This window comes from Dendroctonus ponderosae, unplaced genomic scaffold (assembly GCF_020466585.1).
Source record: "Dendroctonus ponderosae isolate FM_Combo_2020 unplaced genomic scaffold, Dpon_F_20191213v2 Dpon_F_20191213_2, whole genome shotgun sequence".
NCBI classification, from domain to species: domain Eukaryota; kingdom Metazoa; phylum Arthropoda; class Insecta; order Coleoptera; family Curculionidae; genus Dendroctonus; species Dendroctonus ponderosae.
Window position 1 is genome coordinate 14,041,453 of NW_026018165.1, and position 11,914 is coordinate 14,053,366.

The window sequence follows — 11,914 nt, forward strand, 5'->3', positions numbered from 1 at the left end:
AAGAAGAAACCATTGGAAGAGTTTGAGTAGTCAAAAAGCAACAGAAGATAGGAAAATAAGTAATGAAATCCTTAGTAAAATTGATCCTCAAAGAAGAAAAAATGCAAGTTTGTAGAGTCAAACAGTGGAAATAACTGAAACCGTTGAAGTGAATTGCGTATCAAAGAAAATTCCAATGAAAGCACCAAAAAACGAGAATATCATAAGTTAAACCTTTTAAGTATGGACTTTTTTATTCACTCAAATTACCTAATGAGTGAAATCATGACCAGGTAAAAAACCTATTGTCACTGCCAAATTACAAATATGCTTTAAGTAATTAACGATTAGGAAAAAATTCGAAATTTGAGATGAGTTCGAGCACGGTGGCTCTAAATGGCACCTACACAGCAGAGGATACAGCCTTTCAAGCAACCCCTTCAAAATTTCAAGAACCTAAACCGCCCATTCTGCTTGTTGCTTCTATGTGGCTATTTCAATCCATTTTTTCCGCATGTAAAATGGAGATAACTGGAAATATTCAAGGTAGAATTCCGGTCATAACCACGTGAAATAGCGGTAAAACAGTAATTTTTATAATGTATATCTGACAAATTGCGCATTAGGGTTGAAAACTAATTGATAATAATAGATCGTACCCATTGATGGATGTGTATTTAGTAAAGGATTATATTTCAGGAGTTTCAATATCTTTCAATATGCAGGACGTAGTGCTGATAGTTTTTACAGCCTGGATGTTACACAAAGGATTATCCACGGTTAGTATTTATAACAGTTCCGTTAAAGTATATTCAGCAAATAACAGAATCTGAAATTTCAGCGAAATATAGCTTTCATCTTTCCTTGGGTGGTGGTAACGCTTTACGGCCTGTATTTTAACCATTACAAGAGTTTAAGAAGAATGATGCTTATTTTGAAAACAGTGCGACAAACCACAGGCCTGCCCTGGCTTGCCTTATTTCTAACTTCCATTGGATTAGGTGATTCAAGGCGAAAAATTACTTTTCTATAACCTGGGTTTTAAACTCATTCTTCTCTAGGCCTTCGAGTGATACTGATTTTAAGAACGCTACAACTATCCGCTAATCTGTGGTACCGAAGAAAGCTAGAAAAAGAACTGTATGAAACTCTAAACTGAAGTTAATTGAGTGTCTAAATAAACGAAAATGTCCGATGAAAAAGTATTTAATAACTTAATGTTCCGAATACAGTAGTTGAATTTTACAGTCAAATTCTTATCTAAATTAATGATACTGATGAAAATGAACGAGGCTTTAGTTAGTGATTGAAAAGTGGACGAGTTAGAATAGAAACCATTAAAAAAGTAATTTAATTTATTTTAATTTAAAAGTAAAACTTAAGATATAAACTAACTTTTTCCTTCCACTTCCCGTTTCTTACACGCGGCTTCTTCACTCAATTTATCGACTTCTTCAGATTGTCGTTTGCGTTTGACTAAATGGGAAATATCGGTCGCTTTCTTTGAGCTGCTAGGACTAGGGTCAGACGCTGCAGAACTTGAGGTCTCAGTAATTTTTTCGGCAGCTTTTTTTAATGCCTAAAAAAATGTGAAAGTTCAGAATGAGCTCTCTTTAACTATCAAAACCGAATTAAGAAAAATCGCATTATAAATATAAGTATACATAGAAAAGCGTTTTTTTATCCAGCGCGCTTCTTAACTTTAATTAATTGAGTGAGTTATCTACTTACTCACTAAAATGCACAATTAATTGAAAGTAGATAGAGTAAGCGCGAATCAAACTTATTTATTTGATAAATTAGTGATTTAATCAAAACGAACATGAAACGGACAAACAACTAAAAAAACAGCTGGTTTAAAAATTACTGTTTATTGAAAAAATAGACAAAATACACAAAAAATCAAAATGCAGATGTCTGTACGTACCAGTAAGTATAAAATACATTCATTCATTCGGGAAATTTATGTAAATTTGAGATCAATGATTCAGAGAACATATGAAGTGTTGAGTTTTTATTGAAGCTGCTAATCGTCAAATGTTAAATTCAACAATGCTTCTTCGATTGATTGTTCTCTTGGCTTCCGTCTTACTTCGATTTTATTAACGCTACCACAAGTTGTCGACAATCCAGTCACAATGTATGCGGCGCAAATACATACCTCATTTTTAAACGCTTCCATCTCAAAAATTCTATCTTTGATTTCCGGGAGAAGGCCTTTAATTTCAGTAATCTCGTCCTGAAACTCAGACTTGGAAACGTCCTCCTTTAAAACAAGTCATTAGTTTTCAAGTAAAGTGAACCGTGTACTATGAATTCCTACCGCTGCCAGTGCCATGATTTTGTTCGTTAAGTAAGCGAGTGACTCTTTGAAACTGTGAATTGCCTCATTTACTTGCGAATTAATGCAATAGGCCATTCCTAATTTGTATAAAGTTTCAGCGATGGTTCGACTGTCTCTACCAAATAATTCCTGTTGAATAGCTAGCCCTTCTGTCATATCTTGGATGGCTTTGTCGTATGCTGCATTTTCTAGCTGAATTTCCCCAAGCACAATCATGGCTTCCGCTAAAGACTTTCGGTCGCCTAAACAATATTGGCTTGAGCATATAGGAAAATTATATGAATATTATCTACTAAAGTAGTCACTATACCGCTTTTTTCAAAGATTCTTTTAGCCAGCTCCAACACTTCCCATGCCAATTGTAAGTCAGTTGGTTCCTCTGCTATGCTTGTATTTTCCATCTCCGCCTCAGCTATTGAAGGGCCCGGTTCTGCACTGCACGAAGCTGTTTCTTTAGGTTCGTCATGAGATTCAGGTTCTTCATTATCTTCGACCTCTTCAGTATCACACGCTCCAGAAACATCCATTTCTAAATAGTCCAAATTATCAAATAAAAAAAAACAAGTTTTTTGAGTTAATTTGCCACCTTCTGTGCATGCACCCTCGTCCTCATCGGGTTCATCTAAAGACTCCTTTGGTACTGCACATCCTAAGGCTCCAGATTGTTCCCGGCAATACCCTAATAGAGCCTTTCCATAATCCAGGTAGACTTTACCCATCTCTGGATGCAAATCATCTTTGTAGTAATCCACAAACAATTCGGCTGCTTTACTGATGATAGCAGATGCGGCCTCGTAGTTTTGAAGAATCAACGCCCGGATCCCTAGTAATTAAGTTCAATAAAACATTTAAAACGTTGCTTTTGGAAAAAGTTTTTGAGATTATGCTGGTTTCAAACCCGTTCTATTTACCTCTGGCATAAAGTTCATGTGGATCGTTGGAATCCGTGTCCAGACTTACGTCAGCCATCTGTAACAAAAAATAAAAAATATTTAAATTTTACCGCGTAATGAATAAATACCTCGATTAATGTAAAAATCGGACAAATTAAACTACAAGCAACTCGCACACGACTGCTGGTTCTAGAAGCTTAACATTTATAAAAATTATACAGGAAAGAAACATGTAATTTTTTTAAATACATTCTTCAGCAGCAATGTATTTATATTACACTTTGCTCGAACATGCCGTTTGAAATGCAAAATGTGTTCGCATCTAAACGGACATTGAAATTTGGACAAATTTGAATCAGGACAATTTTTGCCATCGAAATTACCTCATTGACCACCGTATTATAATATAATAGATAGAATTTCAGAACTTGGACGGTTGGCGGTATGAGCAGACTTCACCCCGGGAATGGCAACGGAACCCTTATCCTTTTACTTCTAATACATAATTATCGACGTGAAATGCCCACGGAGGCGATGTTGTCCATTTTAGGCACAGTTCTGGAGAATCCATTAGAGGGCTCGTAGAACGCACAAAAAAACTTTGCCTTATGGAAAATTTATTTTAACGAAAATTGAACAATAATTGGGCATTCAACGCACATTTTGTAGCCTTGGTTATAAAATTACGGTTGTGAAGAACAACTCAACTGATTTTTCTAGAATTGCGACTTTCTTTCTAATGCTTTTGGTTGTGTGTTTAATATGGAAACAGCCTCAATTAATTATATTTCGTCCTCCTACTTCCTTCATAATTGCATATTTGTGGCCATTTCGCTTTGATTCAGTTAGCACTCTTAAATATTCGTCTCTCAAATAATTTAAAAAAAAGACAAACGGATAAAAACCAATTAAAATACAGGTTGGGCTCAAACAATTGTTTACAAATCACTCTTTTGAAAAACCCTTGTTCACGTTGCTTATGTTGCTTATACAACGCAAGTAGAAAATTGAAAGAAAATGTTCTCCAATGTTTTCCCGCAGAAGACTGACAACATTGCCCTGATAGAAATGGGGCGCTATCAAGCTCCATGGAATCAGACTTTCCATTTTTCCAGTAGGAAAATGCGTGGCGTCGCGGAATGTTGTTTGATTAAATTCGCCCGAACAGACGAATGACGTAAATTTCCAGGAAAAATTCGGGCCCGTAGTTGTAGTTTAGTTGCACAACAGTCCAAATCTAAGTCTAGTTCTAGTGTAGCAGGGAAATCAGGAGGAAATGGGAGTTTTCCATTAACGAGTACGAGTATTTTTAATGTAGTTTATAGTTAAAGGATGGAAATCTATGCATTCAAACTAAATTTTTTAAGCTTTAAGAGCGATTGCATCTCAAAGATGAGGACTTGGAAAAACTGTAGACCAATATGTGGAAAGTTAGTGGCCATTTCCAATTCAATTTCTATGCATATGCCCACGCTTGTTTGGCCTAAAACGACTTTAATTTCCCAGTTGGAAACCGAAGAAATAGATCTGCTTAAGGGGCTCAAATCACGATATATCCATGCCATTCAAATCGATTACAGTCTATACAAATGGAGCCAACGGATTTCCTAATGGAAATAGCTAATGGATGGTTGAAGGAGACAAATTGCGGAAATCAAATTCATTTGTCACATGAAGAATGGGGGAAGAAATTGCCGCCGATTAATAAACCACCGTAAAATTCGCTTTGAACTTAACTCTTACTTAATGCCATGCAGCGTGCTTCAAATTATTGATAACGGTTTAAAATCAGCTTCAACTAAAAGCTCAATTTAACTGAACATATTAATATGAGGTGGTTTGCTCGGCGCATCAACCACCTCTGAAGATGCAAGCCACTCGTGCTTTCAAAACGTTAGAAAAGAGGGCCTAAAACCGCATTAGATTTAATGCTTTTCCTGGGAAAAAATCAAATTTGGTTTCCGTTGTTGAAAATGTCCGATAAAAAAATCTGGACGTTAAAAAATTGAAGATTTTAAAATTGTCTTCGGAAAAAGAATGTCGCTTTAATTTTAAAGCTAACAAAGTCGAAACGACACGTGTATGTGGCGCCATGACTATCCAGTTTAATCGAAGTTTGGATGCTGAAAGAAATACCGATTAAATTGAATTTAGCTACATTTTCCAGCAAATAATGCATTGATAATGCAGTTTCTTTTGAGTCGATTGAATGCTTTTAATTAATTACTTTAACACAGTTTGAGTGTAAAACACTTTCCAGTTTAATCCAGGCTTGCTCGCGAAGCATATAAGAACTAATATTGATGGCAAATATTGGTAAAGAGCCAAATTGAATATTTTTTTGGAAGAAAACGTTGCCACCATGAAACCTTACTGATTGTTCAGCCTCGTGCCATTTACCGCTGACAATTTACATTTGGAGACGACCATGAAAATTAAATCCATAAATTCAACAGGGTTGAAGTGCATACATTCTTGCAAATCGTTAGCACGCTAAGGATGTTACTTTTTTGCGACTCTAATAAGTAGGGCAAGTCTGTAAAGCGTATACCTTAATTCCCGCATAAAAGGTCAGCCAAGACCGACTATCTCTTTCACTTTAACAGGATTTTTCAGCGGATTATTGGCATTTTATAAGATTAACATAAAAATTGAAAGTGGCACGCGAAACTAGGGCTTCAGGTCAACGGTCCCCAATTCTTTATAAGGGAATTATGCGAATTAAGTAGAAGTTGGTTGGGTATAAAGAATTGTAAAGAGAGTTGCGCGCTGTAAAAGTTAAATATTTTCGATTGAAAAATCGAAATGTGATTCTGCTGTGCATTTCGTTGATTTCTAATTCATATAAAAATACATTTAGAATTATATTAATGCGAAAAAGAGGGCAGATCCTTAAACATTTGGAATACTTAAGGAATTTTTTGAGCAAATTACTGATGAAACTTTGAGCACAAAATGTCGTAATCTACGCAAAAAAGGACAACATTTTCGCAAAAAATCTCCTTATAGCTAAAAAACGGCACACATTTGCGGAAAATCCAATGCGTTAATCATTCAAGTTTGAAATGGTTGATACCTGAACATTTCACTTATAAACGACTCAGAAGACTAAAAAAAAATTGAGAAAAAAATGAAAATGAAAAAAATCTGAACCACCACGTACAGTTTAATCCCATGTCATACATGTACATATTTGTACATAATTTACATTCTTCGATTTTCATATTTAACAATATTCTTAGTCTATTTTATTCCAATTGTGGTTTTGAACTAAAGCGTATTTGTTGAAAGATTAGATTATTTGTTAAAATTAGGAGAAGAGACACAAAGTCATCCATTTCTTAAATAAATTACTTTTAGCCGGACAGAAAAAAAATTGTAGTTGCATTAGAACGACTGAACTTTGCACACACTGTATACTAAACATGTTTCGATTCTTATGACTCCAATAGCATTTTCTACCTTTCAATTTTGTTTTGGTACAAAACTTACTTTTTTCATTCAGACGAACAATTAAAACATATTTGCACAAGTTCCCCTCCTCATTTTTCCTCAAACTTCCAATCATAAATCCTTCTCACACACTTGTATACAGGGTGATTCAAACTTGGCGTTATTCTTCTGGAGGTGTTGTTCAAAGATATTTAGGAAATACAGAAAAATATTCAATTAAATTTTTTTCTTGAGTCACTTAAAGGAAGGCAGTCTTCATGCATGTTCGACATTGTAACACATTTAAAGTTTTGAAGAGTACCATTTAAAATCCAACCACTAATGCGCTATTACGCTGACACGTTTGTCAAGAAATAACTGCCGGGATGCAGGCTTGCCGCTGCTGCTTTTTCATACAAACTTTAAGGATGTTTGCAAATAAAAGTATGGCCAAGTTTAAGCAAGTGAATCTCTTCAATATTTAAAATCAATTTTTGCATTGGCGCACTATAAGGTGGAAAACCAGTCCTACTCCGGGTGGAAGTCTTTATATTTGGTACTTATTTATAGACTCTACTAACAAGGTCATCTTGGGCTTGAGGACAAATCTGATCGCAAAAGAGCGACTGTTGACGCCCTAAGAGTTCTGGCGCAGTTTGTAGGTTGGCGGGTGGCTCCGCCCAAGTGTGGCAAGTACGATCTACTCATCGTGGACTACACCCCACTGTTGATGGACGGCAACGCCGCAGGGGCTAGCGGGGTTAACGCAACAGAAGACTCAGAAGAGGCTGGTTGGAACTGTAGTGTCCACCCCAGTGTTTTTTTCCTGCTAGGTAGCATTTTTCACCATCTACTTAAAGTAGCGCTATGTGACTTTTCATTTTTAAGGAACGCTGGTACTGACAACGTGCGCCACTGGCATGCTATGTGCGGCGATAATGACAGACCATTGGGAGGAAGTCACGTGGGATATGAACAGGCTGGAGGTTCTGGCCAATGGGACAGTTCGCTTACAGTGGCTTCTTGACAGAACAGTGGCTCGAGTCTCTACTAATGATTTGAACGATCGCACTGTCGCTTTTCTCGTTCCAATGCATGGTGGAATATGGACCTTATGTTTGAGCTTAACTGGTAATTGTTACTCACTTAACTTAGTCAACTGGTATTTTGCAATTTCGCCCTCCTTAAATGCATGTTTTTCCAAGTCTTAGCCCTCAGCTGGTAATAAATAATTCCCTGTTTATACTCAAACTCAACTCAGGATAGTCGGCGACAGAAAATTACAGAGTGCAAGTATCTTTATCGCCGTGAAAGCCCTTAAGAGAGCCTGAAAGAACATAAAACGCAATAAAGGCACGTTTCAGAAAACAGGCGCGCAATAAATTAATTCCAACATTGTTCCAGATGAAGAAATCGATCTTTTAGGGCGAGTGGGATTTCCTTCAGTACAATCTTGTGTCAACTACTTGTCTGGGGCTTCAGAAGGTCTTCGCGGCTATGAACCCAGAGCAGATTGGCAACACCGTAAGTCACAAATAGGTTTTTTCCCAATTTTGGTAAAACATATTTCATATTGATATACAGGGTGATTTACGGTCGATGGACAATTCAACGCTTAAGGTGCGAAATTACCTACAACTTCGATATTTGGGGGACGCCCTGTATATTATTGCACTTTCAGACTGGCCCGATAAATCTGCTTATTTTTTTATTAAGAATTGCCATAGTTATCTAAAGCGAAATATTCAATAATATTGATATTTTTTATTTTATACAGGGTGTCCTAAAATTCGTAATCTTACGACTAAGATTTCAATTGATCTAACACGCTATGTATGAATCTGTATATTAATTTAAAAACTTTAATTGTACAAAATGCATAATAAGGATTCACTTTGGGACATTTTCATAAAAAAAACCATGGTTTTGATGCTTCTACCACTCTTAAATGTTTGTCGGTACCTATATTTATTGAACTGTTTAAAAAGCTTGTTCGCCTGGAAAATTCACTGATTTTTCTTTCACTTTAAGGTATGCAGAATCTTTCAATATCCTGCGCCCTAGTTTGCCTAATAATATTGGGCAGTGCCGCTTTGGTAGGAGCTTTTGGCGTATTCCAACATCAAATTAGTGCTGTTCTAGTCACCGGTGTCATGTACTTATTAGCTGGTACATTCCATTAATCAACTGATTTATTCACAGATGTTGATCAATATTTTTCCAGCCTCTTTTGCACTGTTCACCCTAACAATCATCCACTTCAAGCGTTTGCACATTAAGCCCCATTCTGAAGTTCATGATGGTACAGTAGATGGAGTGGTAAGCCCTATGGGGGGACGAGGAGTGGGGCTGCTGCTACCAGCGCGTATATTCACCACCTCTTGGTCTTTAGACTTAGGATGGGGCGGCGTAATGCTCTGTGTAATGACTTCAGTGTTATGGATACTTCTGAGCAAAATAATGCGCTTCAACCCGATATCAAGCATGCTTAACTGACATCAATGGGTTTAAATTGCAGGCAGCAGTTGTTTGATTGAGAAGTTTTCTCGGTCTTTGGAGAATTGGCTTAGAATTAATAGATTTATTACTCAATACCAGTGCGCACAATTTACTGTTAAAAAACCTCTCAATTAAACAATTCAACTTTCTATTGACTACATACAAAAGCTTTGACTATAACCAAACGTGTCGCTGATATATTAGTTAAATCCTCTAGAAAGTAAACATTGAATGCAAAAACTTATACAGAATAACTGAGATAAGCAACGTTTAAGCAAATGGCAAGCGTATTTAAGTCGGTTTGAAAAATATTGTTTTTCAGTATTAACATTTTGCAACGCACGTGTTGCTCGATATCAGTTACTCTGTACTGTTTGTTGTCCTACTTTAGGCCAGTATTAACATTTACCGGCTATCGATTATAAGCTTTCTGAGCTAAATTCTGAGGTGCCTTTGTCAACTATTTTGTATAACGCTTTTTAAATACTATTCTACTTAAGTCAATTTAGAGCGATTTTTTCGTACTTTATTGAGGCAATTTAGAAGACCTTTACTCTTGTCAATAACGTATTCAAACACTCCTCTAAGAGCTCTTGGTAATTGCCTCAGAACATTCAATATTTGATTACTCATGACCTAGTTTAGTAAGTGGCCTTAAATTGTTTTCTGATACTATACCTACGCAAAAGAAATCATGTATAATATACCTATATTGAAAATATTTTTACAAGTTTAGCGCTTAAGACATTACACGATCACTTATTCTAAACGATAAGTTGAAACGACTCTTAAATCAGGTGAATTGCAATTGTGTTTAATTTGTTTTTCTGTTAATGGTCGTTCATTTTTCTTTGCTTTTTGTACAAACATTGGCACATTTGCAACAACATTAGCAACTTTATACATTGGTGCTTTTCTTGGATAAGAGTAAGAACTGTTTAATTTGTGCAACTAGTGGAAGCCTAATCAACGAGTTCATTTAGAAATGCTAGCTTTAAAAGTACGACGATAATGCCAAAACGTAAAATTGTTTAGATTGTTTATTTTGATTTTTGTGAATACACAATAGGTGCCGTCAAAGTTTTACTGCAACTATGTTATTACTTGCTGTCTTTGATTTCCTGCCGCAAGTTCTTCGCAGAAGAATGCTCTTCTTAACGAAAATAACGACTTAAGGAAGATTTTCTATAACGCGGGCATATTGCTAAGGGTCATCAGATAAATATCACCTCGATAATGATCAAAGGGGTCAGTTTCGCGAAAACAGTGATGCCCATTACTGCTGCTTTCTCATCTCCTGGACGTTCAAGAAAAATACTTTCATTACATGAAGAAAATTCGAAGATTTACGAGAACTGGGTGCTCATGTACTTCATGTCTGTCCGAATTTCGCGTTCCTTTTAATTTTCCCTTATGGTACAATAAAAATAAAGCAAGAGAAAAAATGCTGATCATCCATACACCTGACCACCAGTAAAAAATACTTTGAAATTTTTGAAAATCATGTTTAAACGACCCGATATTTATTTATTAGTTATAGAAAATGAAAATGCCCAGTGCCGTGTACTGTTAAATGTTGTTTCAAGAACTAACAATCGATGATTCGAGACACAAAATTGAGCCTAAGATCCACTGCAATAAAGTTATTGCAAAACTTTGGGACTTATTTTAAAGCTCTTGATTAATTGTGGCATTTCACATCCCAGGTGATTCAGCAATTAAAGAATGTGCAATGTTGCCCCTTATTTTACCCATACTTGCACTTTACGAGAATTCCCTTTAAGTAAATTGCATACATTCCCTAAGGAAACCTTTCTGGTTTAGTTTAATTTGTTTTAGTAGATATTGGAATAGATTAAGTAGTTAGAATTCAATGTTCATTTCTACAAAAATTTATCGCGGTTTTCGTAAAAAATTAAAAATATGTATTAAATATTAATTAACATTGAACCTATCCCTATACTTACACGAAAGTATTGTAAGTTAATTTGCATATAACGTTTTGCGCAGTCCGGCAACATGCTGCACGTGCAGCTGCACAAAGTTTAGCGTAAATATGGATATTTTATTAAAGTTCGTAAATGTTTTCTGGCATGATTCTATGGACGATCCGAATTTTTTTTCAATGAAATTACTCTATTTGAAGTCCTCTTTAAGAGAAAATTAAAAAAAAAACGCAAAACTCCGACAAAGTACATGAGCACCGAACTAAAATACTCAGAAGAACTGCAAGGTAAGCCAGAAACCGCAAACATGAGGGCAAACGAAACGCAAACATGAGGATGGACTTTATTAAGACTCCTGAAGACATTGATGGACATCAACATTTCAAAAGAACTGACAATTGGGAAATTTCACCCCAATGACCTACAAGTGGGGGAGGAACATATTTTTAGATCAAAACGAAAAAGTTTTTGCATAAATATCTCCAGTATGTGTAAAAATATAAAAACAATAGAGTGAAAGTATGGCTACATAATAACCTCACTTTTGGGGTTTTGCCAGGTGAAGCATGCGGAAAACATGTTCCAGTATATATTAGGTGCTTACCTTTGATTTGAAACTGGACTAATTCTCACAGTTCGGACAAAATTTGAGATTTTCTCCTCAAAAACAGCAAGCTAAACTCTCTTGAACACAAGCGGGAAAATCGACAATTGAAAAGTGACGGGAAATAAACCCAAGCCGGCCCGGGCTACTACGTCGGCGCCTACGGTGTTGTCAGATCAAAACTTTTATATGTCTATCCGCGAAGCAAATTGTGCTC

At 36.0% G+C, this 11,914-nt stretch overlaps 3 protein-coding genes across 4 annotated transcripts; 2 read left to right on the forward strand and 1 right to left on the reverse strand.

The window, feature by feature from the left end:
• Positions 1-255: 255 nt before the first annotated feature.
• LOC109544616 lies at positions 256-1,181 on the forward strand. Its single transcript, XM_019914918.2, has 4 exons — positions 256-525; positions 679-758; positions 821-980; positions 1,041-1,181. The coding sequence occupies exons 1-4, from the start codon at positions 351-353 to the stop codon at positions 1,136-1,138; spliced, it is 513 nt and encodes a 170-aa protein (XP_019770477.1). The 5' UTR covers positions 256-350; the 3' UTR covers positions 1,139-1,181.
• LOC109544614 (nuclear autoantigenic sperm protein) lies at positions 1,170-11,832 on the reverse strand. Of its 2 annotated transcripts, none has more exons than XM_019914916.2 (7): positions 11,698-11,832; positions 3,235-3,292; positions 2,910-3,146; positions 2,634-2,852; positions 2,303-2,565; positions 2,141-2,245; positions 1,170-1,558 (listed from the first exon to the last, which is right to left on the reverse strand). In XM_019914916.2, the coding sequence occupies exons 2-7, from the start codon at positions 3,290-3,292 to the stop codon at positions 1,370-1,372; spliced, it is 1,071 nt and encodes a 356-aa protein (XP_019770475.1). In that variant the 5' UTR covers positions 11,698-11,832; the 3' UTR covers positions 1,170-1,369. The 2 variants fall into 2 exon arrangements, with proteins under 2 accessions (XP_019770475.1, XP_019770474.1); XM_019914915.2 differs by lacking the exon at positions 11,698-11,832 and adding an exon at positions 3,345-3,438.
• Positions 4,285-10,250, forward strand: LOC109544615. Its single transcript, XM_019914917.2, has 6 exons — positions 4,285-4,513; positions 7,219-7,481; positions 7,537-7,779; positions 8,053-8,172; positions 8,680-8,817; positions 8,873-10,250. The coding sequence occupies exons 2-6, from the start codon at positions 7,379-7,381 to the stop codon at positions 9,142-9,144; spliced, it is 876 nt and encodes a 291-aa protein (XP_019770476.1). The 5' UTR covers positions 4,285-4,513; positions 7,219-7,378; the 3' UTR covers positions 9,145-10,250.
• Positions 11,833-11,914: the final 82 nt, after the last annotated feature.